Raw genomic sequence first — 26,895 nt, 5'->3', positions numbered from 1 at the left:
AGGAGATAATCCTTCAAGTGACCTGGCCCAAATTTATTTAGGGCTTTGAATATTAATACCATCACTTTGAATCAGGCCCTGAAATGGACTGGCAGTCAGTGCCGATGGAAAAGTACTGGCGTAATGCAATCATGTTGGCCAGTCTCTGTTAACAATCTTGCTGCCCTATTTTGGACCACTGAAGGCTGCCTCACGTATAACACATTGCAGTAATCCAAAAAAGGTTACCAGACAGTGGATAACTGTAGCTAGGCGATTTCTGTCCAGATAACATGTAGCTCCCAGCTCCCTCTCTCAAAATACTAGAACCCGGGGTCATCCCATGAAGCTGATTGGTGGGAGATCCAGGACAAATAAAAGGAAGGACTTCTTCACACATCACAGAATTAAATTATGGAACTCACTACCACAGGATGTAGAGCTGGCCACCAATCTGGATGGCTTTAAAAGGGGGTTGGATAAATTCCTGGAGGTGAAGGCTATCAAGGCTACTAGCCCTGATGGTTGTGTGCTATCTCCAGTATTTGAGGCAGTAAGCCTGTGTGCACCAGTTGCTGGGGAACATGCATGGTAGGGTGCTGTTGCACCATGTCCTACTTGTTTATCTCTGGCAAATGGCTGGTTAGCCGCTGTGTAAATAGCAGTTTCTGCAGCTGAAACTCTCCCCACGGCCTGAGTTCAATCCCAGCGGAAGCTGGTTTCAGGCAACCGGCTCGGGTCGACTCAGCCTTCCATCCTCCTGAGGTTGGTAAAATGAGTACCCAGTTAGCTGGGGGAAAGGCAACGGCAAACCACCCCGCTATAAGGCCTGCCAAGAAAACGTCAACGAAAGCTGGTGTCCCTCCAAGAGTCAGTAATGACTCAGTGCTTGCATGAGAGGTTCCTTTCCTTTCCAAATAGAGTGTTGGACTGATCCAGCAGGGCTCTTCCTATGTTCTTAAGGATGTAGCTGGAATATTAGCTTAAACTGATAAAAGGTGGTCAGTGCTGGATCCAAGAGCACCCCCAAACTATGAACTTGATCCTTTAGCAGGGAGTGCAAACTCCTCCCAAATGGGTTGAATTTCACTTAGGCAGATGAACCACCTACTAACAGTATCTCCATCTTGTCTGGATTGCGTTTCAGATATACATCAAGCACATAGGCAGTAACAAATGCAAGACCATTTTTGTCAGTTCAGATTAGCACCCATCAAATAGGTTAGGGCCCATTCACTTCTGAATATATAGGACAGTCTTTCCTGCGACGTCCCTCTGAGTTTTGTATCCCGGCATATAACGTGTTTCTCCTATAAAGAAGACAGCGTTGCACTGGAATTTGCTCAAGGTCTTCACATGGACTAATCTTCACGAAGGTTGCAATAATGCTGTGCAGCGGCTTTTCTGCAGTGTCTTCATGGCCATTTGCTTAGCCTTTTGTAGCCAGGAAGGATGTGGCAACGCTAGTCACAGCTGAAAATGCTGCCTAATGAAGAGACGGTTGTGTAACAGATAACAGCAGCCTTCACCCCAGATACGTTGGGCTGCAATTCCCATCACTCCCAGGCCAAGTGGTGAGCGGAGACCTCACTTGAATCTCATGGTTTGCTTTTTGCTGTGTCATCTTCTTTCAACCGAACCTACCTTGCAGGGCTGTTGTGACATGAAGTAGATAGTCCCAGGTATGTTCATCTGAACTCCATGGGGGAAGAGTTAAGGACAGCAATCATAACAGGAGGTGCTTAGATGTTTTCATACTGGTCCTTGATCTCAACACAAGCAAGAAGTGTATGAAATGAATGTAACTCACTCATTTATTTATTTATTTATTACATTTTTATACTGCCCAATAGCCGAAGCTCTCTGGGCGGTTCACAAAAATTAAAACCATAATAAAAAAACCTACAGGTTAAAAACACAAATACAAAATACAGTATCAAAAGCACAACCAGGATAAAACCACGCAGCAAAATTGATAGAAGATTAAAATACAGAGTTAGAACAGTAAAATTTAAGTTAAAATTAAGTGTTAAAATACTGAGAAAATAAAAAGGTCTTCAGCTGGCAACGAAAAGAGTACAGTGTAGGCACCAGGCGAACCTCTCTGGGGAGCTCATTCCACAGCCGGGGTGCCACAGCGGAGAAGGCCCTCCTCCTAGTAGCCACCTGCCTCACTTCCTTTGGCAGGGGCTCAAAGAGAAGGACCCCTGTGGATGATCTTAAGGTCTGGGCAGGTACATATGGGAGGAGGCGTTCCTTCAAAACCTGGCTCCAAACCGTTTAGGGCTTTGAATGTCAATACCAGCACTTTGAATTGGGCCCGGACCTGGACTGGCAGCCAATGAAGTTGTAAAAGGACTGGCGTGATGTGTTTATTTGTACCAATTTGCACTTGACATGCAAGAAGGCTTTCAATAATGGAGTATTTCTTCTGGTGTGGACGTTTAGGGTAAATAAATGGAGGACAATAGATGTCTCATTGTCAGTGGGATGTTTCCCCTAGCTGTGACTGCACTTATTTAGTCTGTTCAAAGGATGCAGGAATTTAGGTCATTTGTATACTTTGGCTTTCCCAGCAATGGTAGTATGAACTACAAACCAGAACCATCTCATGAAAGGCATGCCTATAATCCTGGGGCTATGGTGCTAATGTTGGTGATTTTCAGCAACAGGTGCTGTTTCCCCTTTCCAAATCATTCACCATTAGTACATTTGCACCCTGAATGAAAGTGCATCAAAATAAGTTTGTTCTCTGGAGAAGGAAGATCTCTGTAACCATCTTTTCTTTACTGGATTATCAATTTGTAAAGTTCAGGACCATAACTACGACATATCTGGAGGGAAATTATTCCTAAAACAGCAGCTAGTAGCATAATTTGGTCAGGGCACTGTATCATCTGAGCTGTGCACAACCTGATATGAACGCACAACACATCTCAAAGAACTTATAATGTACTAACAATCTAAAAAACCCTGCTTTGTAATATTTGACATAATTAAGCATGTTCTCAAAAAACACAGCGGCTTGCTCAGAGGCTTAGTAAGAGTAACAGACCAGGCAGCATGGCTTTTATCTGCTTAATACAGTAGAGCACATTCAGCCATTGAATACTGCTGATGCGGGAGGTGAAAACTGAAAACGCTGGGCACTGGATAGCGGCAGCCAGTGGAGGGATTATTTTTTGCACAAGAGCTTCTGAGTAGGAGCGAGCAGTCCTATCTGAAAAGAGAAAGTGCATTTTCAGCAACCCTTTAAAATGCAGTGGCACTGGTTCCTATGTAGCTGGGAAAGGCATGGAACAGGAAGCCTGATCTGGACGTGGAAATGACTAGTTAAGAGTGCAGGCATCGGCTGCCATTCCCATGGGGTTCTCATCCCTATGTTGGCTCCTACTGGGAGAGAGGTGCTTAACCCTTTCCTTGACTGCCAGTTCGAACACACAGGATTCCTTTCTGCTAAAAATGGCCTGAGAACGCAGCATCTTTAAGGACTTCAAGGGTATGGAAAGTATTTTGTAGTTCCTCCTCCTACCTGCCAATTCTCTAGAGCCCCGCAGCCTGCCATTCAAGTTAACTTGGCAATTGCAAGTTTGGGAAACCTTGCTTGCTGAAGTAATATGGAATCCCATCCTACGATGCTTTTTCACAGCTTTATGCATTCAGTTTAAGTGCTGCTGGTGATGTAGTGTTGTAAAAATGCCAAAAGCATGTTGCTGCTATTCAAAGGCCCAGAATGTTTTGCTGAATTCTTTTCCTCTAAACGGAAACGGTTTTAGAGCAAAGTATTAACCATTGGTTTAGCGAGATTCCCTCAGGTCCTTGTTTGGAAGGAAATGATGTGGTTTTTAAAAAATTGTTCTGTTAATTTATGTCCCAAATTTTGTCCTGTTTCCAACTGTGAAAGCAGCTGTACAACAACAGATCTGTGGAAGGTTTGATCAGGGTTACACAGAGGCTTGTGGGTTATTTATGAAAACAGGCTATAAAGATCATTTCCTTTTCCCTTTTGCTAAATGGCTTTACCCCCAGCTTTATGTGTGAGGGAACACAATGTTTTCCAGAATTTGAAACCTGAGAATATCACTTTTTTTGCTTTTGAAAAACTACCACCTTCCTAGTTCTCATGAGAATGTTCATAGATAAATTTGTGACCACGTAGCTGAATACAGTTCATTTTAACAGCACCTTGACAGGCACACATTATAAAAGGGAAGCAGGTCCCTTCATATCTTCACTCGTTTGTCAGAAAAATCTTCACCTCAATTAGTTTTGTGTCAGGATGCCTTTAAAAGCACAGGAGCAGAACCAGAATGAAAACTGCAACTTGACTACTGGTTATTTTTTAAAGAAGGCATCCCCCCTTTTTTTTCTAAGAAGTAGGTCTGAATATTTTTGTTGCTACTTTAGTCAATAGACTGGGGCCAAGTTTTAAACATGTGAAGTTTAAGAGTAGTTTATTTATTTAGTTAGATGATTTTGGCTCAAAAGACCACGTAAGTGGCAGCTTTTGCTTAATATACTGTAAGTTTTCACACTTCCTTCAGTATCTCCAAAAAGGCAGCTATGTGAAGGTTTTGATAATATCCAAATTTAGGGTGATCATATGAAAAGGAGGACAGGGCTCCTGTATCTTTTAACAGTTGTGGAGAAAAGGGATTTTCAGCAGGTGTCATTTGTATGCATATAGCATCTGGTGAAATCCCCTCTTCATTGCAATAGTTAAAGCTTACAGGTGCCCTCCTCTCTTTTATATCTGGTCAAGAGGGCAGGGCTCCTGCAGCTTTAACTGTTATGATGAAGACAAAATTTCACCAGGTGCTGCATGCATGCAAATGACACCTGCTGAAATTCCCTTTTCTATACAACTTTAAAGATACAGGAGCCCTGTCCTCCTTTTCATATGGTCGTGTTGTTTATTCGTTCGGTCGTTTCCGACTCTTCGTGACTTCATGGACCAGCCCACGCCAGAGCTTTCTGTCGGCTGTCACCACCCCTAGCTTCCCCTTTGGATAGGGTGACCCCATATGGTCACCCTATCCAAATTTATATAAATGTAATTGAGTGGTGAATTGTTTAAAATGTAGGAGATTTAATAAATTAACAGTTCTGTAATTGGTTTACAGCTGTGCTCCAAAGAGAGGGGCAAACGTCCACGGCTACCTAGAACTTTTTGGGAACAGAGTGCAGGCAGAGGAAGTCTGAGTGAGGTCAATGAAGGCTCAGACTCATTGTTGAGTCAGGAGGGTGGAGTGAAGGAAATTCATGCTTCCTCAACCCCGTTTAGAGAGAATTAACAGCTGCTCTGTACTGGTCTTGCTGCACATAGCTAAACGACCCTCTATTTGTGCCTCACTTTGGTTAAGATGCCAACTCTCCTGCTACTGAACATGGCTGTCCTCACCTTCTGGTTGCCAGTAGGTGAGTCCTAAATATTTAAGACTTCTAATGCACTGATGGGTGGGTGGGTCACAAACTGCCTAATTTGTGGTCAGCATGGTAGGATCAGGAACCGGGCATAATCGAAGAGCCCCAAATAAATAAATTAAATTAAAACTGGAGCATGAGATGCCATGCAGGGAGTTTGAGCTTGAGTGCACTTCACTGATGATGTTCTCACTTGCATGTAGGGAAGTGTAGGTAGGTTGTGTGAAAGTGTTCATATGTCCAGTTTTGTTGTGTGTAGGAAAGTGTGAGTAGAGGCAACTTCCCATAGTCTATGGCAAATCAAACAAATTTGTGTCAGAAGTGATAATGTCCCTTCTAAGGATCTGAAATATTTTTTGCAGGGAAGTGGAAACCAAGGTAGACATTTGTTATGTGGGGTGGCTCTTTAATGAATCTCTATGGGCCTGTTCAGAAGATACCTTAAACCCTGCTGGTTAAGGCTTTTGGTTAAGCAGCAGGGTTTAAGGTACGATGTCTTTTGCTAAACCCTGGTCACTCACTAACCACAGTTGGACCATCTGCAGCAGGGTTAGCGGCTCTAACCGTGGCTTAAAGTGTTGTGTGTGACAGCATAGCTTGTGGTTAGTGCTAACCCCAGAGAACCAGTTTCACTAACCACAGAGCCTGAAGTGTCATCTGAATAGGCTTGATCTGTTCACACAGTGGGACAGTTCAGACATGATACCAGCTGACCTCTTCAGCCAACACACTAAGCCATGGTTAGGCCGCTAACCCTTTTGCAGCAAATGGTTAGTGAGTGTGTTTATAAACTGGTTATGTAGCCACCATGGTTAGGAATAGTTCACACAACATACCAAGGCAGGATCTACACTACTGCTTTAAAACGGTTTATAACAGTAGTGACAACTGTTGGGGCCCAGGACACACTCCAGTTTTCAAAACGTTTTCAAAGTGTCATAGCCTAGCCTGCTTGGTGTAGATCTGGATTCACACATCACTCTAAGACATAGTGTTTAGCTCAAAAGTGCTTAACCACCATGGCTTAGCATGTTGTCTGAACAGGGTCATTAAAGCTTATCTGGTGTTTCTGGGGCGCCTCAATTGGAGAACAGTGATTTGAGATTGTCTGACACACCAGAATGTGAAACTGTGAAGTGGGAGTTTTAAAAGCATGATTACACAAACTAATTTGAGGAAATTACAGTTTTCACAATTTTTTTTGCCAGCGTGCTTCAAACCATGTTTTATAAACTTATTTATTTATGTATTTATTTATTACATTTTTATACCGCCCAATAGCCGAAGCTCTCTGGGTGGTTCACAAAAATTAATACCATAATAAAACAACCAACAGGTTAAAAGCACAAATACAAAATACAGTATAAAAAGCACAACCGGGATAAAACCACGCAGCAAAATTGATATAAGATTAAAATACAGAGTTAGAACAGTAAAATTTAAATTTAAGATAAAATTAAGTGTTAAAATACTGAGAGAATAAAAAAGTCTATAGAGCATGTCAAACTATAGAAACAGAAGGCTAGAATAGGTGGGAAATGAAAGTAAACCTCTCGTTCTTGCTAGCACTCTCCTAAGCCTGGCTTCATCCTTTCTCTATTCTGTTCAAAGCCCTTGGCTCCTGGCCCACTGCCCTGGTCTTGCATTTGCTTGCTCATATATCCTGCATGTTAGTTGGTTTCCAGCAAATGGGATGGGGGAAATGGGGAGGTGTGGAGAAGACACTGCCAATAAAGAGATGACACTTCGAGCATGTTTTCAGGATAACTTTAATAGGGGTCCTTGAGAGATGTAAGGAAGCCAGGGGGGGAGGAACGACTCCTCAGTCAAATGCTGGAGAAAGCAGGAACACACAAGTGGAACAGCAGCTGGCAAGAGCCCAACCACATACTCAGTTACACCATTTACACTGACAGTTTATTAATTTTCATGAAGCAGATAAATGATTTAAAAGAGGGGGAGGATCGAGAAGAGATCCCGGACTTCCGGGAAAATGGCGTTGGAGGCTGCAGTGCTGTGTGAGTCTCCGCGACTCATATAATTTAGTTTAGAAGTTTTACTGTTTTATTGACCTATTTTAAGCAGTTTTATTGTTTTATTGTTTTACCCTTTCACTTGTTTTTAATTGCTCTTACTGCCTCTGCATTTCCAGCTTGCAGTTTTGCAGCTCTTGACGTGCTGCCTCCTTCTTTGAACTGCAAACTGCTTTTTACCAAGAATTTAATTAACACTTGGCAGCTCTCGAGTATTAGTTGCCACTCCCTGAAAGGGGTTTTAAACTTTTTAGTAGGATGGACTTTTTTAGCTTGCTTACCTCTTGGTCATTTGGCTGACCATGAGAAGGAAACGAGTTTTATCACCTCCACAAAATGCAAGTAACGCGCCTCGCGCCAAACAGTGCAGGCTCGACAGTTTTATTGCTCGGCAGCCTCCTCATGCCGTCTCTGCTGCTTCTCCGAGAGATGAAATCACTTTGTCTAACAGATATGCTCCTCTGGCCGAGGGAGGCGAAGTTACTGGTGAGTCTATCTTAGGAGACTCTGGCGTTTCTCAAACAAACCAGCCAACTGGTAAATCCACGGAAAACTCCCAAAGTGAAGCTTTTTCCTTTGAATTACTGGCTGAGCAATGTTTTCTAACAGCGAGGACACTCCAATTGATTAGTTCTAACTTAGAAACTGTGCTAAGTTCTTTAAATAAACTGTTGACATGGCTCCCAGAAAAGCTTCTCTGCCAAGGCATCCAGGCTCAACCTCCACCCCGCCCTCCCCGTTTAGATCCGGTATTCGAACCTCTCTGCAATAATGGAGGCTATTTATCTACAGCCCCCAATAGTAGATCAGATATCGGAATAATAGAGCGGAAAAATGGTGGCCTAGTTCTTCAGCCTTGCTCAATGGTTATAGATGTACATCCCCATGGAGGACAACACCCATTCTGGGGATCGGTTCAAAGTGCTAACTTAAACCTCAAATGGCTGCTAAATATTCAGCCATCATATTTGTTGGCTTTGGAACTACTTTTCTCTTCACCTGTTTATAAGAGGTACCTATTGAAGTTTACTAAACCTACCACCCCAAATTTACTAATGAAGGAAAAACTTTTTCTGCACACTGTGGGGATCTACCCATCACGGCTTTTTAAAGATCTCCAGGTTAAACCATTAATATCCATCAAAAGCCGCTCTAATTCTATCCTCCAGCTGCAGTTTAATGCCCCCAAATGGAGTAGCAGCAAATCCATGGCTTTTTCAACTGCGGTGTCTGAAGAAGCAGATTTACCACACAAAAGCTTTTTTCCTTCTTCCTGCCCACTGTGTGAAGACCAGCCTCAAAGCATCCAGCAATCTCCGAGCAGGCCCTCCGACTCCCTCATCTTGGAACAGGAACTGCCTCCCGATTCACGTCATTTGGGGGTGGAGGTCGATTTCTTTTGTGCTCAGCCCTTGGTTGAAGGGCAACATACCATCACTACCTTGCAAGACCTGATAACTTTTGGTCAAGACACTCCTGTGAAAGTTGACAACGTTCGTCCGACGTCGTGCCTCTATCCAGGAGTGCTGCATACATCGGTGGGGAGCAAGACGTCATCCATCCCATCCTGCCAACTGCCACAGCTGTCTGGAGGGCTGCCTAATGCTAATCAAGTAGGGCCGACATCAGAGTTAATATCGCCCAGTATCATCGATTCCGACCCACAGCTTCCATCGAACCATATGACAGCAAAGAGGAATGGCTGCATTCAGAGGGACATGGATGGATCACTGGTCAGGATTACCCCTCTGGATTGATGCCAGTGGCCCCAGAGTGATTCCTACCTCAGGATCATATCCTGGAATATTGCGGGCTGGGCGAACAAACGTTGGGATAGCTGCTTTTGTCAATATATCTCTTGCTTTGATGTAATCTTGCTTCAGGAAACCTGGGCCATGGACACTGTTGTTGTTAATGGATTTTCCTCCTACTCTTTGAATGCTCACCGGGCAAATAAGAAAGGTCGTCCAAGGGGTGGCCTTGCCATTCTGGTGTCCTCCTCACTGATAGCTAAGGTTACTGAATGGGGTGGACCTTTGGGAAGGCTCAGGTGAATTTACCTTCTCAAATTTATTTGGTTCAAGCACAATAGACTATGGGCTGGCATCTAGAAATGCCTTCCAGTTAGTTTATCATTTTTATATAGGTACAAGAACCTGTAGCGATCACCAGCCTTTAACCCTTACTTTATGTGCCCCAACTCCTAATTTAAGACTACCCCATACCCACTTAACTGATGTCCTGTTCGAGTGCCCACACAGAATAAGGGTAAAATGGTCTTATAAATTAAGCAGTCTTCTAGAGGAAAGATTAAACTCCGATTCAATAATTCGACTAAGATCAGCAATTTTGTGGAAGGAATTGGCTGCATCCTCTATAAAAGCATATGATGATTTAATCGACTCCTTCCAAGATGCTTTAACTCATGCAGGCAGGTCAGGGCCAGATAATACTGCCCCTACAATCTATAAGGGCCCTATTTGGTTTGACAGAGAATGTTACCTGAAGAAAAATGAGTTAAGGGAGTCTTATATAACCTACAGAAAATCGGGCTACAATTATCTCCCTTCGACCTATTTTCAGCTAAAAAAGCAATATAAGTCCCTCATAGCCCAAAAAAGACGCCAAGCTGAACGAAACTCCTGGTCCTTGCTGTTAAATGCCTCCTTGAATAATGATTCAAAAATGTTTTGGCAGATCGTGTCGGGTGCCTTACGATCCAACTGCCAAGCACCCAGTTGCACAATTCCAGCTCAGGTCTGGGAGGATCATTTCAGAGCCATTTTTACCGATCCAGACACTATACAATCAGCTCAGGCTGATATGCAGGATGTCACTGTCTCCTCCTTCCCCTCCTGGAATTCAGTCTCTAAGGAGGAAATGATTGAATTAATCCAACAACTTAAAGGGGGTAAGGCACCTGGCATAGATTTTATCCCTGCTGAATTTATTAAAATCAATCAGGATTGGTGGGCCCCTTTGTTAGCCGCTCTTTTTACCATTATAAATCAATCTGGCAAAATCCCTGACAGTTGGAGACACGCAATTGTGGTTCCGATATACAAAAAGGGGCATCCAAAGGATCCTGGGAATTTTAGACCTATCAGCCTCCTCTCAATAATAGGCAAGTTCTATGCTCGATTTCTATCTAATAGACTAACTGACATCCTCGAGGCCAATAATGTTGTCACAGAAGCCCAAGCTGCCTTTAGAAAGAATCACTCCACTTCTGATCATGGTCTGATTCTTTTTCACTTAGCGGAGAAACATCTTAAGTTTCTACGTAGCAAACTGTTTGTCGCCTTCATGGATCTGAAGTCCGCTTTCGACTCCATCCCTAGAACTAAACTATGGGAGAAATTAGATAAAATCCTGGTGGACAAAAGACTTCTTAATCTTATGATGGTTCTATACAGCGACAGCAGGATGCAAGTTAGATGTGGCACACAGGGACAGCTTTCAAATGAAATTCCTATGTCTAGAGGAGTAAGACAGGGCTGTATCCTCGCACCTACACTATTTAACTTATACATAAATGATATTGAGGAGGCCCTGTCTGACCATGAAGGACACTTGCCCAAACTTGGCGCAAGGAAAATTCCTATTTTACTTTACGCAGACGATGCTGTTATTCTCTCCCGCTCTAGACCTGGTTTGAAACATCTTTTAATGAAATTCTCCAACTTTTGTTTGACCAACGATCTGAAAATTAATTTTGAGAAATCTAAAGTCATGGTCTTTGAAAATAGATTTTCTCAACGTCGGTGGTCCCTTGATGGGCATATCCTGGAACAGGTGAAAATTTTCTCTTACCTGGGGCTGCTTTTCCATCATACCCTGTCCTGGAGTGCCCATAGATCGGCCACCCTTAATAAAGCTTCAGTCAGTTCAGCTGCAATAACACGCTTTTTCTTTACTAAAGGGGGAATGTTTATACCGTCTGCCATCAAAGTGTTTAATGCCAAGTCTGCAGCCCAGCTTTTATATGCCTCCAATATCTGGATAGGAGGATTAACATCTGAGATAGATAGGCTGCAGACAAGGTTTTTGAGGACCCTTCTTCAACTCCCAAAGTGTGTCCCTAATTCTGTACTTCTGCTGGAAACCGGGGAAAGCTCTCTTTCGCTTAGGGCTTGGTGGTCTGCCTTAAAATTTTGGATGGAAGTTAGTCTTTTTGGGAGGGGCTCAGGTCTGCTTCCCTGTCTGGCTCAGGACAACTATGTGAACAGCTGGTCCAAGCTTCTTGCCAGGAAGGCAGCTTCAATAGGTCTCTTCTCTTCCCTCCTCCTTAATCTGGGCTTGAATTTTGCTTTTAAAGCTGTTAAACAAAGACTGTGGGATATAGCCTTCTGCGACTTACGCGCTCGCTCTCATGTTTCTTGCTCTCCCAGTGCATTGCACGTTCATTACGTTGGGCCTCTTCAGCTGGCCGACTATCTAAAGAACTTGTCGGTGGCTAAATATCGTATTGCCTTCTCCAAGGCCAGATGCAATGTTTATTCTATTGAATTACTTCAGGGCAGATATGCTGGTGTCCCTTATCAGGAACGATGGTGCCCCTGTAGGAACATGGAAGTGGAGAAGATGGAGCATATCCTTCTGTCCTGTAGCTTTTATAATCAGGCCCGCCATCTTATGATCACCCCATTGCTGAGCAAACTGTCCAGAAGTACAGGCAAATTTTATGTTAAGTTTCTGTTGGAATATAAGTCCTCAAGTGTAACTTTGGCTGTTGCTAAATTTCTTACAGTGGCGGCTAAGATTAGAGCTCATTGTGTATTAGACTAAAGTTGACAATAGCTCTAACTGTATGATTTCATGTCTGATTCTTGTGTTTGTTTGTCTGTTGTTTGTTTGTTTCTTTTTATGGATCTATGGATCGCAATAAAGAAAGTAGTAGATTTAAAAGAGCATGTCTATCCATGAATATTAAAAACTGTTCCAGTGCAACATTTATCTGTGTAATCACCTCCTCCCAAAAAGAAGCAGCTTCTGAACGTTGCCAAAACATATGTTTAAAAGAACTATTACCTGTATTGCATTGCCAACAATTTGCCAAATTAGATAATCCCTTATTAAAGAGACATTGTGGTGTCCAACAGACACAAAATAAAAGTTATTGCAGAATAAGATGCAGCCTAAAAACACAGATGCAACAAGTAAATGCCAAAGTGGTGATCCACTGATTAAGCATTTTGTGGTGGTGCCCACAGCATGGTCTCAAATTCCCAAATGTGTCCATGGGACCAAAAAACCTGTTCCTACAATACAGAACCCCCAAGGGTACTTAATAGAATTTGTCCTTGGCAACTGTGGCCCTTCATGGAGAGAGATGACTTGACCCAATTATTTGTACACTGGAAATGTCCAGGGTAGATTACTGTAATGTGCTGTACATGGGCTTGCCCTTGAAGGGCATCTGGAAACTACAGCTGGTTCAAAATGAGGTAACCAGACTGTTAGCTGAGACTGACTAGCATCAGCCCATCATGCCAGTATTTAAAGAAATTTACTAGCTAACAATTTGTTTCCTCTTGAATTCAAGGTGCTGGTTTTCAGCTTTAATGTTCTCAGTGGCCTAGGATTTAGGTATCTCAACAGCTGCCGTCTTTCACACAAACTTGCTCAGAAATTAAGATATCCACTGGAGAGAAAAAACCTCTGGGTGCCCCCGGGTGCCCCTGCCCCCACCCCTACCACACTGTTGAAGGCTAATCTGGGATGGAGAGAGATTCTTCTCAGTCGTGGGGCCCAAATTGCAGAATTCTCCCATAGGGTTTTTTTAATCTGGCACCTTTATTACTATCTTTTAGGCACCAGGCAAACTCCTGTTCCTTTCCACTTTTAATGGCATTTGATTGCATCTCTTCTGATATTTGGCTCCCCCTTTTAAATTGGGAGCCTCGTGTGGCGCAGAGCGGTAAAGCAGCAGTTTCTGCAGCCGAAACTCTCCCCACGGCCTGAGTTCGATTCCAGCGGAAGCTGGTTTCAGGCAGCCGGCTTGGGTCGACTCAGCCTTCCATCCAATATGAGTACCCAGTTAACTGGGGGAAAGGTAATAACAGCCGGGGAAGGCAACGGCAAACCACCCCGCTATAAGGCCTGCCAAGAAAATGTCAGTGAAAGCTGGCGTCCCTCCAAGAGTCAGTAATGACTCAGTGCTTGCACGAGAGGTTCCTTTCCTTTCCTTTCCTTTAAATTGGATGCTTGCTTAGTTTGCAATCCTATGCATGTTTAGATTTTAAAAAAAGGCCCTACAACTCCCAGCATTTGGCTGGAGAATGCTTGGAGTTGTAAGTCTTTTTTCCCTCTAGTCTAAATGTGTATAGGATTGTGCCCTTAAAAATTAAATGATTTGGTCGTACCCCTTGTGCACACACTAACAGGGAAGTTGGCTGGAATCAATAATAGGCCCTTCAGCCATTTTGAGGCTCCAGCAAATGCTCACCGCTGACACTGGCTATGTTATACGGCGAGACTGGGGAGAAATATATCAATTTTGGTGGGGGGGGGGGCACTGTGTCTCTACAAATCCCAAATCTTCAGGTGTGCCTAGATTCAGATTTGGTCCGCTTCGGAGGAGCAGTCCTTTGATTCGGACATTTCCTGAATCCATCCAATCAGCCCCAATTTGACTGAAACTGCAGTTGAATCTGAAGCACAGCTATACATAGTATTCATGGCCATTATCTAGTGTGGTTTTTTTTACTATGAACATAACAACACCATTGACGTAACCTGATTTAGCAGTAATTCTCTCTCCTGAAGGGAACCATGGGAACTGTAGTGAGGGAAAGAGGGCAACAGATATCGTAACATCCTTACTACCAAACTACAATTCCCACAATTCTTTGCCAGTAGCTATACGTTAGGGTAGATGTGACCCATGTGTGGTGTTTAAATTATACCACAACGCATTCTTAGATCAGTGCTGGCCACAAGCCTCTGCATCCTGTTCCTTGCACATCTTTTTTTATCTTTTCTCCTTGCAGTGCACCCTTGTTATGTGGCCATCCACCCTGAGGAGACTGCTGTGGAGTTTGGAGGTTCCGTGAATCTGAACTGCACCTTTTCGTGTACTAATTACACGAACATGAAATGGGAGGCGCCTCTTAAACATGTGAACTTGAAAGGAGTCGGATGGATTTCTCTGAGCATCGCCAGTGTGACTGAATGGTCACTTGAACCTATATGTGAAGTTAAAGGAGAGTCTATGCAGCATTTGGCCAAGGCAGTAACCTATGTCTACCGTAAGTACTCACAGAATTTCAGAGCAGGGAGTTATCTGGAGGCTATACAATCCTCCCCCACCCATATTTAATTTCAAGGATGGGGAAACAGAGCCCCGATATTTCTTTTCTTTGACTCTGCAATATCAAAATGGTAGATCGTGGCCACTGGAACTGTGGCTCAGCACATTTGGTGCTTCAGACATGTATCGGATTAGCAGCAAAACAGGTTTGCAGCGTAACGTGCCAGTGAGGCCTAAGTAAGAGGAAAACCCAGGGCCTGCCCAAGACATTTTGGTGACTTTTTGAGGTAGGCTATCTCAGTGCCATGTTCTCCCAGTCATTGTCAGGCTGCTTCATTGGTCAGGCCATCTCACTGGCCTCTGGAGATCAGACACTGGTTCCCTGAACCACCAGTGGGCCAGTTCAGAAGACACCTTAAACCCTGTTGGTTAAGGCTTTCGGTTAAGCTGCAGGGTTTAAAGTGCCTGTGCCACGGAGCCTGAAGTGTCGTCTGAACAGGCCCAGCGAGTTGCTGGTCATCCAGTTTCAACTTGACCCTTTGTTCCACACCCTATCCTCCTCCTGGTGTGGATGTCAGGTGGCACCAGGAAGCCCAGGAAGCCAACGCAACTGGCTGATATAAGGTTTCCCATTCTATGCTACTTCTTGCTATGAGAGGCCACCAGTCTTCTCTTTTTGTGCCACTGGACTACTGGCCAACATTCAGCTTGCCTTGAATATTCTCCTGCACAAACCACAGTGTTCAACACCTGTTCATTTGAAATAGGATTGTGCAGGAGAACTTTGTAAGTGGGCCATCATGCCCCATGTTAATAAAGTCCAACCTTACAGTGCACTAGTGACCAAATGTAGCCTTGTTTAAATAAGGTTTTCAAATGCTACATGGGTACATTTTCCTTACCAGGTTGGCATTACATTTCAATTGGACCTTACACTTAAGAAAAAGAGAATGCCATTTGTGTTTCCTTTCCTTTTATGTGTATCTATCTATCATCTATCTATCTGATTTACATGCAGGGTGGTTTACAATCATTTATATTATCGCACAGACATTAACATAAATACGGAAAAGAAAGTGAAGAAGACAGATGCAAATTATAACACAATCTAAAATCCATAATTGGGCAATACCTTTATTAGGACCAACCAAAATGCCACCTAAGATTTTGCAAGTTTTTGAGTTCCCCAGAACTCATCATCATAGAATCATAGAATAGTAGAGTTGGAAGGGGCCTATAAGGCCATCGAGTCCAACCCCCTGGTCAGTGTTTTTTGTACAGGCTAGGCTGTACAAAGAAACAAAGAATGGGGGGAGAACAGAAAAGTCCATAAAATAAGCCCAGAAGGTTGTACCCATGAGGTGAGCAGTTTAGATGCCGTCTCAAAATGGAGAATGCAGAATGAATGACCTCTCTCCACCCTTGCAAGGTGAGATCCCAAACATCTTATGGCCCATGGGTTGTGTGTCCAATGTCCATAGAATTGCAGTTTGAATTTGTCCCTTTCCTTAATTGGTTATTAGATCTTGTAGACATATTCAACATTTATTTATATATTTATTTATTTGAGTGATCTGAAATAAAAGTGATCTTATTTGAAAGAATCCATAGCAGCATTTGAACCATTAAGGGCACAATCCTATGCATGTTTAGAAAGGAAAAGGTCCTACAACTCCCAGGATTCCATTGCCAGCCATAGGATTGTGCCCTAAATGCATATTTTACTGCTATATAAGACAGGTTCTATTACAATTTAAACCCCTTCATACCAATAAATGTAATTATCCTTTCACACTTGGAACACTTAGAACATGGGTTCTCAACAAGGGGGGAATTCCGCCCCCCGGGGGGGAATTTTAGGGTTCCAGGGGGGAAATTGGGACTACTATTCAGCAAAGTATGATGTCCTGTAGATTATGTCTTCCTACACGTGTTATTAAAAACGTCCCTAAAAGTGTCATGTCATCTGCAAAAGCCAGGCCTTTGCTCTCTTTTCCCTCCCTCCCTCACAATCCTAGAAGTTTCAAGCTTCCCATTTAAAGGGGCAACACAAAGCATGGGAGCTGAGAATGTAAAAGGGGCCATGCTTTGCGTTGCCCCTTTAAATGGGACTAATAGAAAAAAATAAAAGATTTTCAATATTATATGCATATTATTTGGAATGCACCTTTTGAGTTAGACTGTCTTGGGAAGGGGGGAATTATATTCTGAACTATGGTGAAAGGGGGAATGGAGCGAAAAAGGTTGAGAACCACTGACTTAGAATTTTAAGATTCAAGCAAGCTGTAGATTATCTGAAACCAATTTGCAGTCTTAAGCCTTCTAACTCGAGCACCAATATGTCTTGGGTTGGCCCTGATGCCTCCTAATCATGGTCCATTGTTCCAAATAAAAACTGTTGACATCTCAGACAGTTCAGTTTCCCATATCAAGAAATGCCACTTTCCTGGCAGTGGGTCCTCCACCCTTTCTGTTTACTGTCCAGGCATCAAGCCAGAAACTAATCAGTTATTTCAGACTAATATACTGACCAATGCATTTCTACGAACTCTACACATAATTGGGAACAAGCTATTCAGCCTTGTGAGACCCATTATCCAGTTTACAGGATTGTGTGTCACACCCTTTATCATCAAATCTAAGACTAGATAGAGTCTTTTGGGCCATCTTTGCTCACTGATGATGATGATGTATTTCATTTTTATACCGCCAAATAGCTGAGGCCCTCTGGGCGGTTCACAATTCACAAAAATTGATATCCTATTGTAGGAGGCCTAGGAGGAGGCCGTGCCATGATGCGACTGTGTAGCCATTAGACCAGGAAAGCTTGCACAACTTGTGATGTTCTCTCCTCCGCCATTCCACCCACCTCCCCCAGCTGAGCACCAACCTAGTAGTTATTATCGTCAGCCTGCCCAATGCTTGGCAATTTGCCTTATTTCTGGTGTCTCAAGACCAACTAGACAGCATGTGAGAGAATCAGCAGTTTCCCACAGTGTTGTTGTTAAGGTGGCCACTTACACATTGCCAAAGAAGAGGACACACATCTAACCATAGCGGGGAAGACTGTGGCCAAGGGCTGTCTAAATGTTGTCTTTGCCCCATGGTGGCTGCGAATCGGTGCTGTATTGATTATGTGATGCAGCTGCCAATTCGTGGCCGCTGTGGGGCAAAGAGACAAAGTTTGCTGCTGTGAGGCAAAGAGACTTACCCCAACTTCTCCTTGTGGAGCGAGGTCACCATGGCTCTTCCGCCATCTGTCTTCACTCCAGCGTCAAGCCAGGGGCGTTCCCAGGCAGAAGGTGGCCTCTGATTTGTCGCTGGAAACCAGGCAAGGGGCAGGGGGCAGGCCTAGCGAGCCAAATGCCTTCTTCGTAGGGATTACCTGCCGCCACCCCACAGAAACAAAACTGCGGGCTTAGGCAGCAGAGCAGTGCTGTGAAGGCAGGCTCCAGATGACCTGTGTGCCTGCTCAGTCTGCTGTCCAGGTGCTGTAAATCGGGAACCTAGAGGTCCCTGCTCTCTCTCTCTCTTCTTATGGCTCTTTATCTTTAGGCCAAACTTGGAAAGTTCTTCAATTAGAGGACTTGTCAGTAGTAAGGTAGGATGCATGCTTTTAGTTGAAAAGCTGTAATGTGGGGGCTGCACATTTCAGTGGAGGAATGCGGGGCGAAGGGCTGCACAATCCTTTCTCTTTCCTGCTTCTCTCAACATCACTCTTGCTGCATTTAAGGTTGTTCTACCATATTTTGTGGGTGTACACTAAGATTCAAAGTTTTGGGGTTATGGTTCTTGTATTTGTGTACAAAGCCCTAAACAACTTGGGACCAGGATACCTGAGAGAGCGCCTTCTCCCTTACCAACCTGCCCGGTCACTGAGGTCATCCGAGGGCCTGCTCCTGGTGGTTCCACCTAGATCCATCCTCCGATTGGAATCCACCAGGGGAAGAGCCTTCAGCGTGGTGGCGCCCCTCCTGTGGAATTCCCTGCCTCTGGAGGTCAGGCAGGCTCCAACCTTGTACTCCTTTCGGTGCCTCCTGAAAACATCTTTATTCCAAGAAGCCTTTCTTTAACATGCAGCCTTGGATTTCTATGTTTTTTTGTTGTTGTTGCTTCTTTTTAAATTTTGTTTTAACTGTTTTATTCTGGTTTTATTTTCATTTTACCTTGTACACCACTCCAAAATTTTTCAATGGGGAGCGGTATATAAATATTCTAAATAATAATAATAATAATAATAATAATAATAATAATAATAATAATATATTAAAGCTGTCAGTAATTGCAAATCTCATAGACTTCATGGACATAAAACAACAGCTGCAAAGCATGTGAAACCAAAAGCCTTTTGGGCCAGTCGCAGTGAGAATTGAACCTAGTTTGCATGATATGATGTGTGTCCACAGCTGCCAGTGTGTATATTCAAGCCCCAGGCGGGGATTGTCATGATCTGCAAACCCGGCCACTGTGGCTTATGTGAGGGTTAAACAGCCCTCGCATAACTCATGGTCTGTTGTGAGATTATACTGGGGTTGTTTAACCCTTGCAGAATGCACGGGGGCTTGGTTTGCATGACACATTAACCCCCAGTTACAGTTGAATATACAAAATGGCAGCCAGCATAGACTGCAGCTCACCATAGGTTAAACAATCCATGGTGGATGGGTTAATCATATGGATCTGCCTTTGGCTAGTTGTGCAAAAGAAAAGAAAATGAAATAAAAAGTTTTGTATCTCGTTTCTTTAAAAACTAGGCTGACTTCTTTTGTATCACTGTATACTTGAAAAAGCAATAAATAAAGACTTTTTAAAATTCCTTCCACAAACTGCTTTCCTCCCCACAAGGAGGTACCCCATATTTTTTCTCCACAAGTAGGGGAAGCAGCTGGGGAAAATTCTTTTTTGGCAGAAAATGGCACAAAATGATCGGCTCCTCACCATGGTTCAACTCTCCCTCTCAGCCTCTGATGCTGTGTTTCAGGGTGTGTTTGTTTTTTAAAGGCATCTGTGAATGGATCTCCTGCATATGGTCTAATTTGGTCATCTTGAAGACAGTAGAACCAGAAGATTGATTGGAGTCCCTGTAGGACTGCCATTTCTGACTGGTGTGTTGTGTTTAGCTTGGGTCACAAGTTGTTCTAGCCTGAGGCCCTGCACTGGTTCCCTAGATGTGAACATCATCCTGGTTGCCCTCCTCTGGAGCGTGTTCAGAGGAGGGCAACCAGGATGATCAGGGCTCTGGAAACAAAGCGCTATAAAGAGAGACTGAAACAACTGGGCATGTTTAGCCTGGAGAAGAGAAGATTGAGGGGAGACATGATAGCACTCTTCCAATACTTAAAAGGTTGTCACACAGAGGAGGGCCAGGATCTGTTCTTGATCCTCCCAGAATGCAGGACATGGAATAATGGGCTCAAGTTACAGGAAGCCAGATTCCGGCTGGACTACAGGAAAAACTGTAGAGCAGTTAGAGCAGTATGGCAATGGAACCAGTTACCTAGGGAGGTTGTGGGCTCTCCCACACTAGAGGCCTTCAAGAGGCAGCTGGACAACCATCTGTCAGGGATGCTTTAGGGTGGATTCCTGCATTGAGCAGGGGGTTGGACTTGATGGCCTTCCAACTCTGCTATTCTATGATTTTGTGATTCTATGATTTCTTTTCTTTTTCTATTCTTTTTTTAAAAAAACGAACACATTTTTGCATGCAGTTTCTCCAGCACTTGAGATGGCTAAGAGCAATAAGACCAGAGATGGTTAAGTGCAATAATATTATATGCCTCCTTGAGGAATGGTGAGGCAGCCATCTCAGGTGGCAGAGTTTGCAAGATAGATAGATCTGTCCCGGGTGGGCGGGGGGTACAATCCACCAGGGCGCCTCACTGAAATGAACAGGAGCTATGCAAAAGCACCCATGTGGGTGTGGGAGGCTTTTCATCTATAACAGACTGTTCAGCCGATCTCTAACATTGCTTTCATAACGTATGTAAGCATCATAATATGTTAGCCCTTGATGGCATTACTAGATCCAGAAGGCCAGAAGCCTAAGATCTCTCAGGACCCGTTGACCAACTAGGCTCCACTTAACTTCCCAAATGCTGATTGTCCATAACTTTGTTGCCCCCATCATAGAATTCTCAACTCCAGATATCTACCTGGCATCTGAGGTTGTGGATGGTCGCTCGCAGAGCATCACTTGCAACGTCTCTAGCTTGAGAGTGGGAGACTCCATCCCACCTAACATAAACATCTCCCTGACCAGAGGTGGTAAGATCCTGAACAGCACCCATGGCTACCCATCGGCAGCATACAGCTTTGTGGCTAATTTTCAGCAGGATGATGGGTCTGAGATCCTCTGTATGGCCTCTGTCCAGGTGGGCTCAGAAGTGCTGGAAAAAAGTGTAAACAGAACCTTGAGGATTGTGGGTAAGTGCCATTGACTGGTTAGCTTTGCCTACTGCCTGCATTACTTAGTGAATCAGGTTGGGAGCAGTTGGGGGCATGTGCATCTCTGACCATTTGCTCTGCCTGGAGGGCAGTGAGGCTCACTATTACCAGTGACACTCACAGGTTGGAGACAGACTGAAAATGATGTAGTTTGTCCTCTTGTTGTCTGTGTTCAAATAGCTTTGCAGGTACTTGAAGCCTTACAAAACACTGTAAAACCTGTTTGATGATTGTGCACATGTATGAGCATCCATGCCATGAGCAAGAATAACAAAGAGGTTTGTGGAACTTCATAGGCTAATGAATTTATTATGGCATAAGTCCACTTCATCAGCCTTTGCCATATCACCTTTCATTCTCTGGAAACAAATAAACAACAGTGTATGCGTCCAACAATACAGCTAGGCTGTGCCTATCTTCCTGGTCTATGCTGAGCAGATGGAGAGATTAGCCAAGTGGGGAACCTCTCTGTTGGGTTCCTGGAACTCAGCAAACTTAAGTGAGAATAAGTTTCAATGGACTGAGCACTTTCCCCCTGCTTAGCTGTAGCATAATGGAGACTTGGGGAGGGTGTGGTCAACACTGGGCTGTGGCAATGCTTACTTCCGGTTGCCCTGGCTGGAGTGGCTGCTGTCTACTGGACTTTAGGGTCTCCCACAGCTCTTTCGGTTTTAGTATGTCTGGGTGCTCCTAGACTCATCAACTCTTCCATTTCTTATTGTAGCCAGTCCTTACAATGTCAGCGTCTCAACAAAAGTCAGGACATACAAAGCTGGTGCGCACATTGTGGTGACATGTAACGCCAAAGGAAAGCCCTCTCCGGAGTTTTCGTGGGATCTCCCCTGCAAAGATGGTGTGGAGTTTTCGGACAACAGCAAGACTGTAACAATCCGTTCAGCGGAAAGCTTCCATAACGGGACGTATCGATGTCTAGCCCATAATCGTTATGGCAAGAGTTTGGCAGAGGTTGACATCCTTTTTGAAGGTACAATGAATAGGGGTATCTGGCTTTGTTTTGAAATTTGCGTTTCCTCTTCTATCCATGTCCAAATTTGGGCTTTTCTGGAAGACTTACAACTAAATTCTTTCAGTGAATCTGAAAAGCTCATTTGGTGACGTGTGGCCAGTCTTCTGAAGAATCATCTGAGGACCTTCAAGGAAGGTCAAAAGAGATGAAGACCTTCCTTATTTCCTGGGGGAAGGGGTTTTGCCTCTTTGCTCCCTCATGGAGAGAGAGGTGCAATAGAAAGAAAAGGTGCTGTCAAAAGTTGCCGTCAACAGAAAGGGAAACTTTTGCAAGAGCTACTGAAGCCTCCTGCCAAAAGTTTAGAAGCATTTCCTGGAAAAGAAAGTACATCCTCGAAGGCATTGTGTAGATATATTCTAATGGCTTCTCTCCAGCAACACCAGCATTGCTCTTAAGAGGCTGATTTCAAATGGGTGACCTCCTTGCCTGTGCAACTACTGCAGACTGAATGGCTGCCTTAAAGCTAGCGACTGCATCTGTAGCCCAGCCGTTCCACATTTTGAAAGGGGTCAGGCAGAATTGGCCTTACCAGGAGCCCTCATGAGGTCCCCCTCGTGTAGCATAGTGGGCGTTGTGCTGGTGGTGGGCAAAATGAAAAACACTATGGTTATGAAATTCAGCATTTTAGCCACAATAGCTACATGGAACCTTCATGTTCAGAGATGTCCAGCTTGTTCACATGATGCAGCAGCCCAATGTAAGTTAATTAACCCTCGAGGAGCTACGGTGTGTGCTGGTTGCCATTATGAATATGCAAGCCCTGACCAGGGATTGGCAAGGAGTGTCACGTTGTGGGAATCTAGCCAGTGGGGGTTATATAACCTTCTTATAACCTTAAATGTGCCAACAGTTATTAGAGAGTTAAACAACCCTTGCATTACCCACAGTCTGTTGTGCAACCTCTGACCTGGCCAGGGAGGGTTATTTGAGGGTTAAACAAACCCCCAGGTAGCCCTCTCCAGCCAGTTTTGCATGACACAGCAGTCCTGGTCATGGGTTCCATACTCATAATGGTGCCCGGCACACAGTATGGTCTCTCAGGGATGAATTAACTCAAGATGGGCTGCCGTGTCATGTAAACTGGGTCTGCATAGCTCTGTAAACCTCAGTATTTCAATTGTTTGCTGGAAGCAAACGGTGGGACGCCCACCACATCTGTCCTTCCATTGTGTTCTTCTCAGAGGCATTGACTAGACACTGTTGGGGGCGGGGGAAAGGTTGCTGCTTTATTTATTTATTTATTTATTACATTTTTATACCACCCAATAGCCAAAGCTCTCTGGGTGGTTCACAAGATGGACCTTGGGTGGATCCTGGCAGTCACTTCGCATTTGTCATTGTTGCCCTCAGTGGTGACGAGACACTTTTTCTTGTGTCTCTCTAGCCAAATACCATCACCCAACGTCCTGTTATCTGTTGCAGATAAGTCCCGCAGCTGGATTACAGCCTTGGTGGTGGTGTCTTTGCTGGCCGTCGTCTTCATTGCTGGCCTCTTCTGGTACCACTGCAGAAAATGAGGAGGGAAAGAGGGCAGGCCTGGAACTGCTTTGTGATACTGAAGGCCGAGATTGCTGCAGATTCCTCTCCTGAAAATCCACAGCAGAAGCAGTGATGAGCAGCCATCGTTTCTGCGGTTCAGAACGCTACACTGAAGCAGGTGGCAAGAACTGGACAGCATCCTTGGAGCACCTGATCTCCATTCATCTGCTGCTACCTTGCGACAAAGAAAGCCTGTTCCTCTGAGCAACGCGGCGCCTTTACAGCAGCTGGAGTGTCGACCAAGCCAAAGCTAGAGGACTGACAGAGACAAAGCAGAGGATATTGTATAAGGCAGAGAGAATTGAGAGGTTTTCATTTTAGGGGGGTGGGTGGGAAATCAAATTTCTAGTTCTGATGGGTGTGAAGATAAGCTTCACAGCCATAAGGGAAAGGCTTGCTTTTAAAATCTTAGAAGCTGGTTGCTGGGTTTGAATACAAATCCCAGTCACTGGAGGCAGGGTTTCAGTGACTGGGGATTACTGCTCTTTGCCATTACCTGGGACAAGCAATGCTAGAATAAGTTATGGAAATGAAGATCCATTATGCCTTTTGCAGCTTACATAATTTATACAGGTTACTGAATGTAACTTTCCATGGCAGAGTATTCGCAGAAGTAGATTCTCCCTCCCGGCCTACTTCTTCTCAGACACAACCTGTCCAGGCTGCTTTGGGTGTAAAAGACTGCTGAGGAAAGAATCACCAAGCTCTCCCTAAGAAGCAATGTGAGCCTTAAGATGCAATCTTATGCACACTTAACCTGGGAGTAAGTCCCATTGAATAGGGTGACCATATGACCGGATTTGCCCGGGTTTTTTATGACAAATCCGGGAGGGGGAGGGGAAATCCGGATTTTTCCAAAGAGCAGCTCTAATGGGAATTAACAAAAATGCTTATAAGTCTGTCATTTTTTAAGATAAAGACACGAAACTTGGCACAATGATAGCTCTTAGGAAGGGCTTTAGTCATACCAAATTTGAAACAGATCCATTCATCCATTGATTTTTAAGGAATTTTTTTAAAATTGAGGATTTAATTTTTTTTTAAAAAAAATGTTATTTTAAAAAATAAAAGATGAAACTTGGCACCATGATTGCTCTTAACAAGGACTTTAGCTATGCCAAGTTTGAAACACTGTCCATCCACTGAGTTTTAGGATTTTTTTGTAAAGTTTGAGGTTTTAAAATTATTTTAAAAAAATAATTTTGAAATAGTGAACATGTTGTCCTCCTTTTTGGTTTCCAAAATATGGTCACCCTACCATTGAACAAAGTGGAACTTATTTTCAAATAACTAACCATACATAGGATTGTGCTGGTGACCTTTTGAAAAAGAATCTTTTCCACAGGAATGTGGAAGGGAGAATTTTTTTAAAAATCACCAACCTGGAGAAAATTCTGCCCTTCATGGTTCCAATCCAGTTGTGAGTATTTGGATACTGATTCTTAGCTTAATCACTTTCATAAGTGTAATAGCCTGACAGAAATGCTGACATTATGATTAACTTTTTGTTTATTAATTGTCTGCATTTATGGATGTCTTTTTCACTCTGTGTTCTGCAATAAAAATATCTCTATTCGGTTAAATATCTTAGATTAGTGTAAACTTCCAAGTTTAGGTGTAATGCTGGGTACCGAGATGCTTGAGTATTGTTACTAGGGGTGTGATCCGCTCCGATTAGGAGTGTAGAAGCAGTAGCGGATTGGCCTGCTCCGCCTTACCCAGAGGCGGAGTAGGAGCGGACCGCGGACCCCCTAGAAGCAAGGCGAAGAGAAGCGGCCATTTTTCGGAGCTCCTAGTTCAGGCGGAGCGCTCCGGTCGCCATCTTGAAAACATTTCACCATAGGATTGCATTGCGGCAAATAATCGCGCATAACTACGTTCTTTTTGAAGCTATCGTTCTAGAAATTCTTGTGCTCAGAGAGTCGTGGATGGGGGTCATTTTGAGACCACTCTCACCTCTCTGCGTTGTCTGGGTCGCGTGCTATATTTTTGTGAAAATCGGGTCAACCGCGCGGCTCAAACGGCGTTTTCGGCTTTTCGCCCATAGGATTGCATTGAGGGAAAGACTCGGGCATAACTGGGTCGGTTTTTAAGCTATCGTTCTGAAAATTCTTGTGCACAGAGAGTCGTGGATGCGGGTCATTTTGAGACTACTCTCAACTTTCTGCGTTGTCCGGGTCGCGCGCTAGAAGTTTTTTAAAAATCGGCGGGAAAAATACCTTTTTCAAAGGGCTGAGGGGCAGAGTCAGCTCCCGGTCATGATCACATGATCCCAAAGTTAGAGGAGGGCATAGGCAAAACAGGTAACTTGGGATTCTGGGAAACTTCTCTTTCTTCATCTGAACGGGCTTTTCCCCGTGTTTTTTAACACAGTAGCCCCACCAAATGCACAAACACAACCTGAAATCATATACTAAGCCAAGAATAAGAGATAGAAACACAGCACTGCTCCCCACCCTAACTTTGGGGAACAACTGAAAAGATGTGGTGCAAGGGGATGAGCTCCCCTAGGGCATCTCATTGTGGACGTGCCCCCACTCTCTCCTGCACTGGAAGGCCATTAGAGCCTTCCAAAGAGAGTAAAACGGTGGAGCAATGCCTATCATGAGTTGAAGTGAATGTTCACTTTTTAGTGGTGGAGCGATGCCTGTTATGAGTTGAAGTGAGCGTTTACTTCTTAATCTCAGAGCTGTTGGTGGCTGTCTTGAGTTGAACTGGCAGCTGCTTCCCCCTCCCCCGGGCACGTCCCCCTATTGCTGGTAAAAGACAGATATAGCCTTTTTTAAAAAAATCTTCTTGCTGTTTATTCAGCAACACTGCTGCTTTTAATTCCACCCCTCCTTTGTTTATTTATTGATTTATTCCATTTTATATGCATTACTGGCTTATCCTTGGCTCACTTCCTTATGCCCCCAGAAATGCCAGCTGCATGCCTGCCTGCCTTCCCTCCCTCCTCCCCTGCCCAACTCGCAGGGATGTTGTGTGTGGGGTGCCCGATTTTCAAAAATTCGCCAAAAATCAGGGGATGATGGGATTGCTTTGAAACTTGGCGTGCGTGTGTATATCCCCATGAGGTGTCATGGTGCCAAACATGAGGTTTCTAACTTGAACAGAAAAAAAGTTGTATAATTTTTTAGCTTTCAATGCAAGCCTATGGGGGGGGGGGAAACGGAGCTCCGGATCCAGATCCGGAGCTC

The 26,895-nt window shown here is 44.0% G+C and overlaps 1 protein-coding gene across 3 annotated transcripts; it reads left to right on the top strand.

Moving 5' to 3' along the window:
- Positions 1-869: 869 nt before the first annotated feature.
- On the top strand, positions 870-23,972 carry LOC134396581 (hemicentin-2-like). 3 transcript variants are annotated; one of them, XM_063123103.1, is made up of 5 exons: positions 870-1,661; positions 14,429-14,686; positions 20,818-21,111; positions 21,857-22,117; positions 23,582-23,972. In XM_063123103.1, exons 2-5 carry the CDS (start codon positions 14,530-14,532, stop codon positions 23,674-23,676), a joined length of 807 nt encoding a protein of 268 aa, XP_062979173.1. In that variant the 5' UTR covers positions 870-1,661; positions 14,429-14,529; the 3' UTR covers positions 23,677-23,972. The 3 variants fall into 3 exon arrangements, with proteins under 3 accessions (XP_062979173.1, XP_062979172.1, XP_062979170.1); XM_063123102.1 differs by lacking the exon at positions 870-1,661 and adding an exon at positions 3,488-3,591; XM_063123100.1 differs by lacking the exon at positions 870-1,661 and adding an exon at positions 5,336-5,397.
- The last annotated feature ends 2,923 nt before the right edge of the window (positions 23,973-26,895 follow it).

The sequence above is a fragment of the Elgaria multicarinata genome, chromosome 3, assembly GCF_023053635.1.
Source record: "Elgaria multicarinata webbii isolate HBS135686 ecotype San Diego chromosome 3, rElgMul1.1.pri, whole genome shotgun sequence".
NCBI classification, from domain to species: domain Eukaryota; kingdom Metazoa; phylum Chordata; class Lepidosauria; order Squamata; family Anguidae; genus Elgaria; species Elgaria multicarinata.
Note: the sequence above shows the minus strand (reverse complement) of the source record. Positions and strands in the feature narration are given on the sequence as shown.

Excerpts from the sequence above, each read along its gene's own strand:
- LOC134396581 (XM_063123100.1), top strand. The coding sequence starts at position 5,343 with ATGCCAACTCTCCTGCTACTGAACATGGCTGTCCTCACCTTCTGGTTG. Across the intron at positions 14,687-20,817 it reads GGCAGTAACCTATGTCTACC|AATTCTCAACTCCAGATATC; the intron begins GTAAGTACTCAC and ends CCCCCATCATAG. Across the intron at positions 22,118-23,581 it reads GGTTGACATCCTTTTTGAAG|ATAAGTCCCGCAGCTGGATT; the intron begins GTACAATGAATA and ends TATCTGTTGCAG.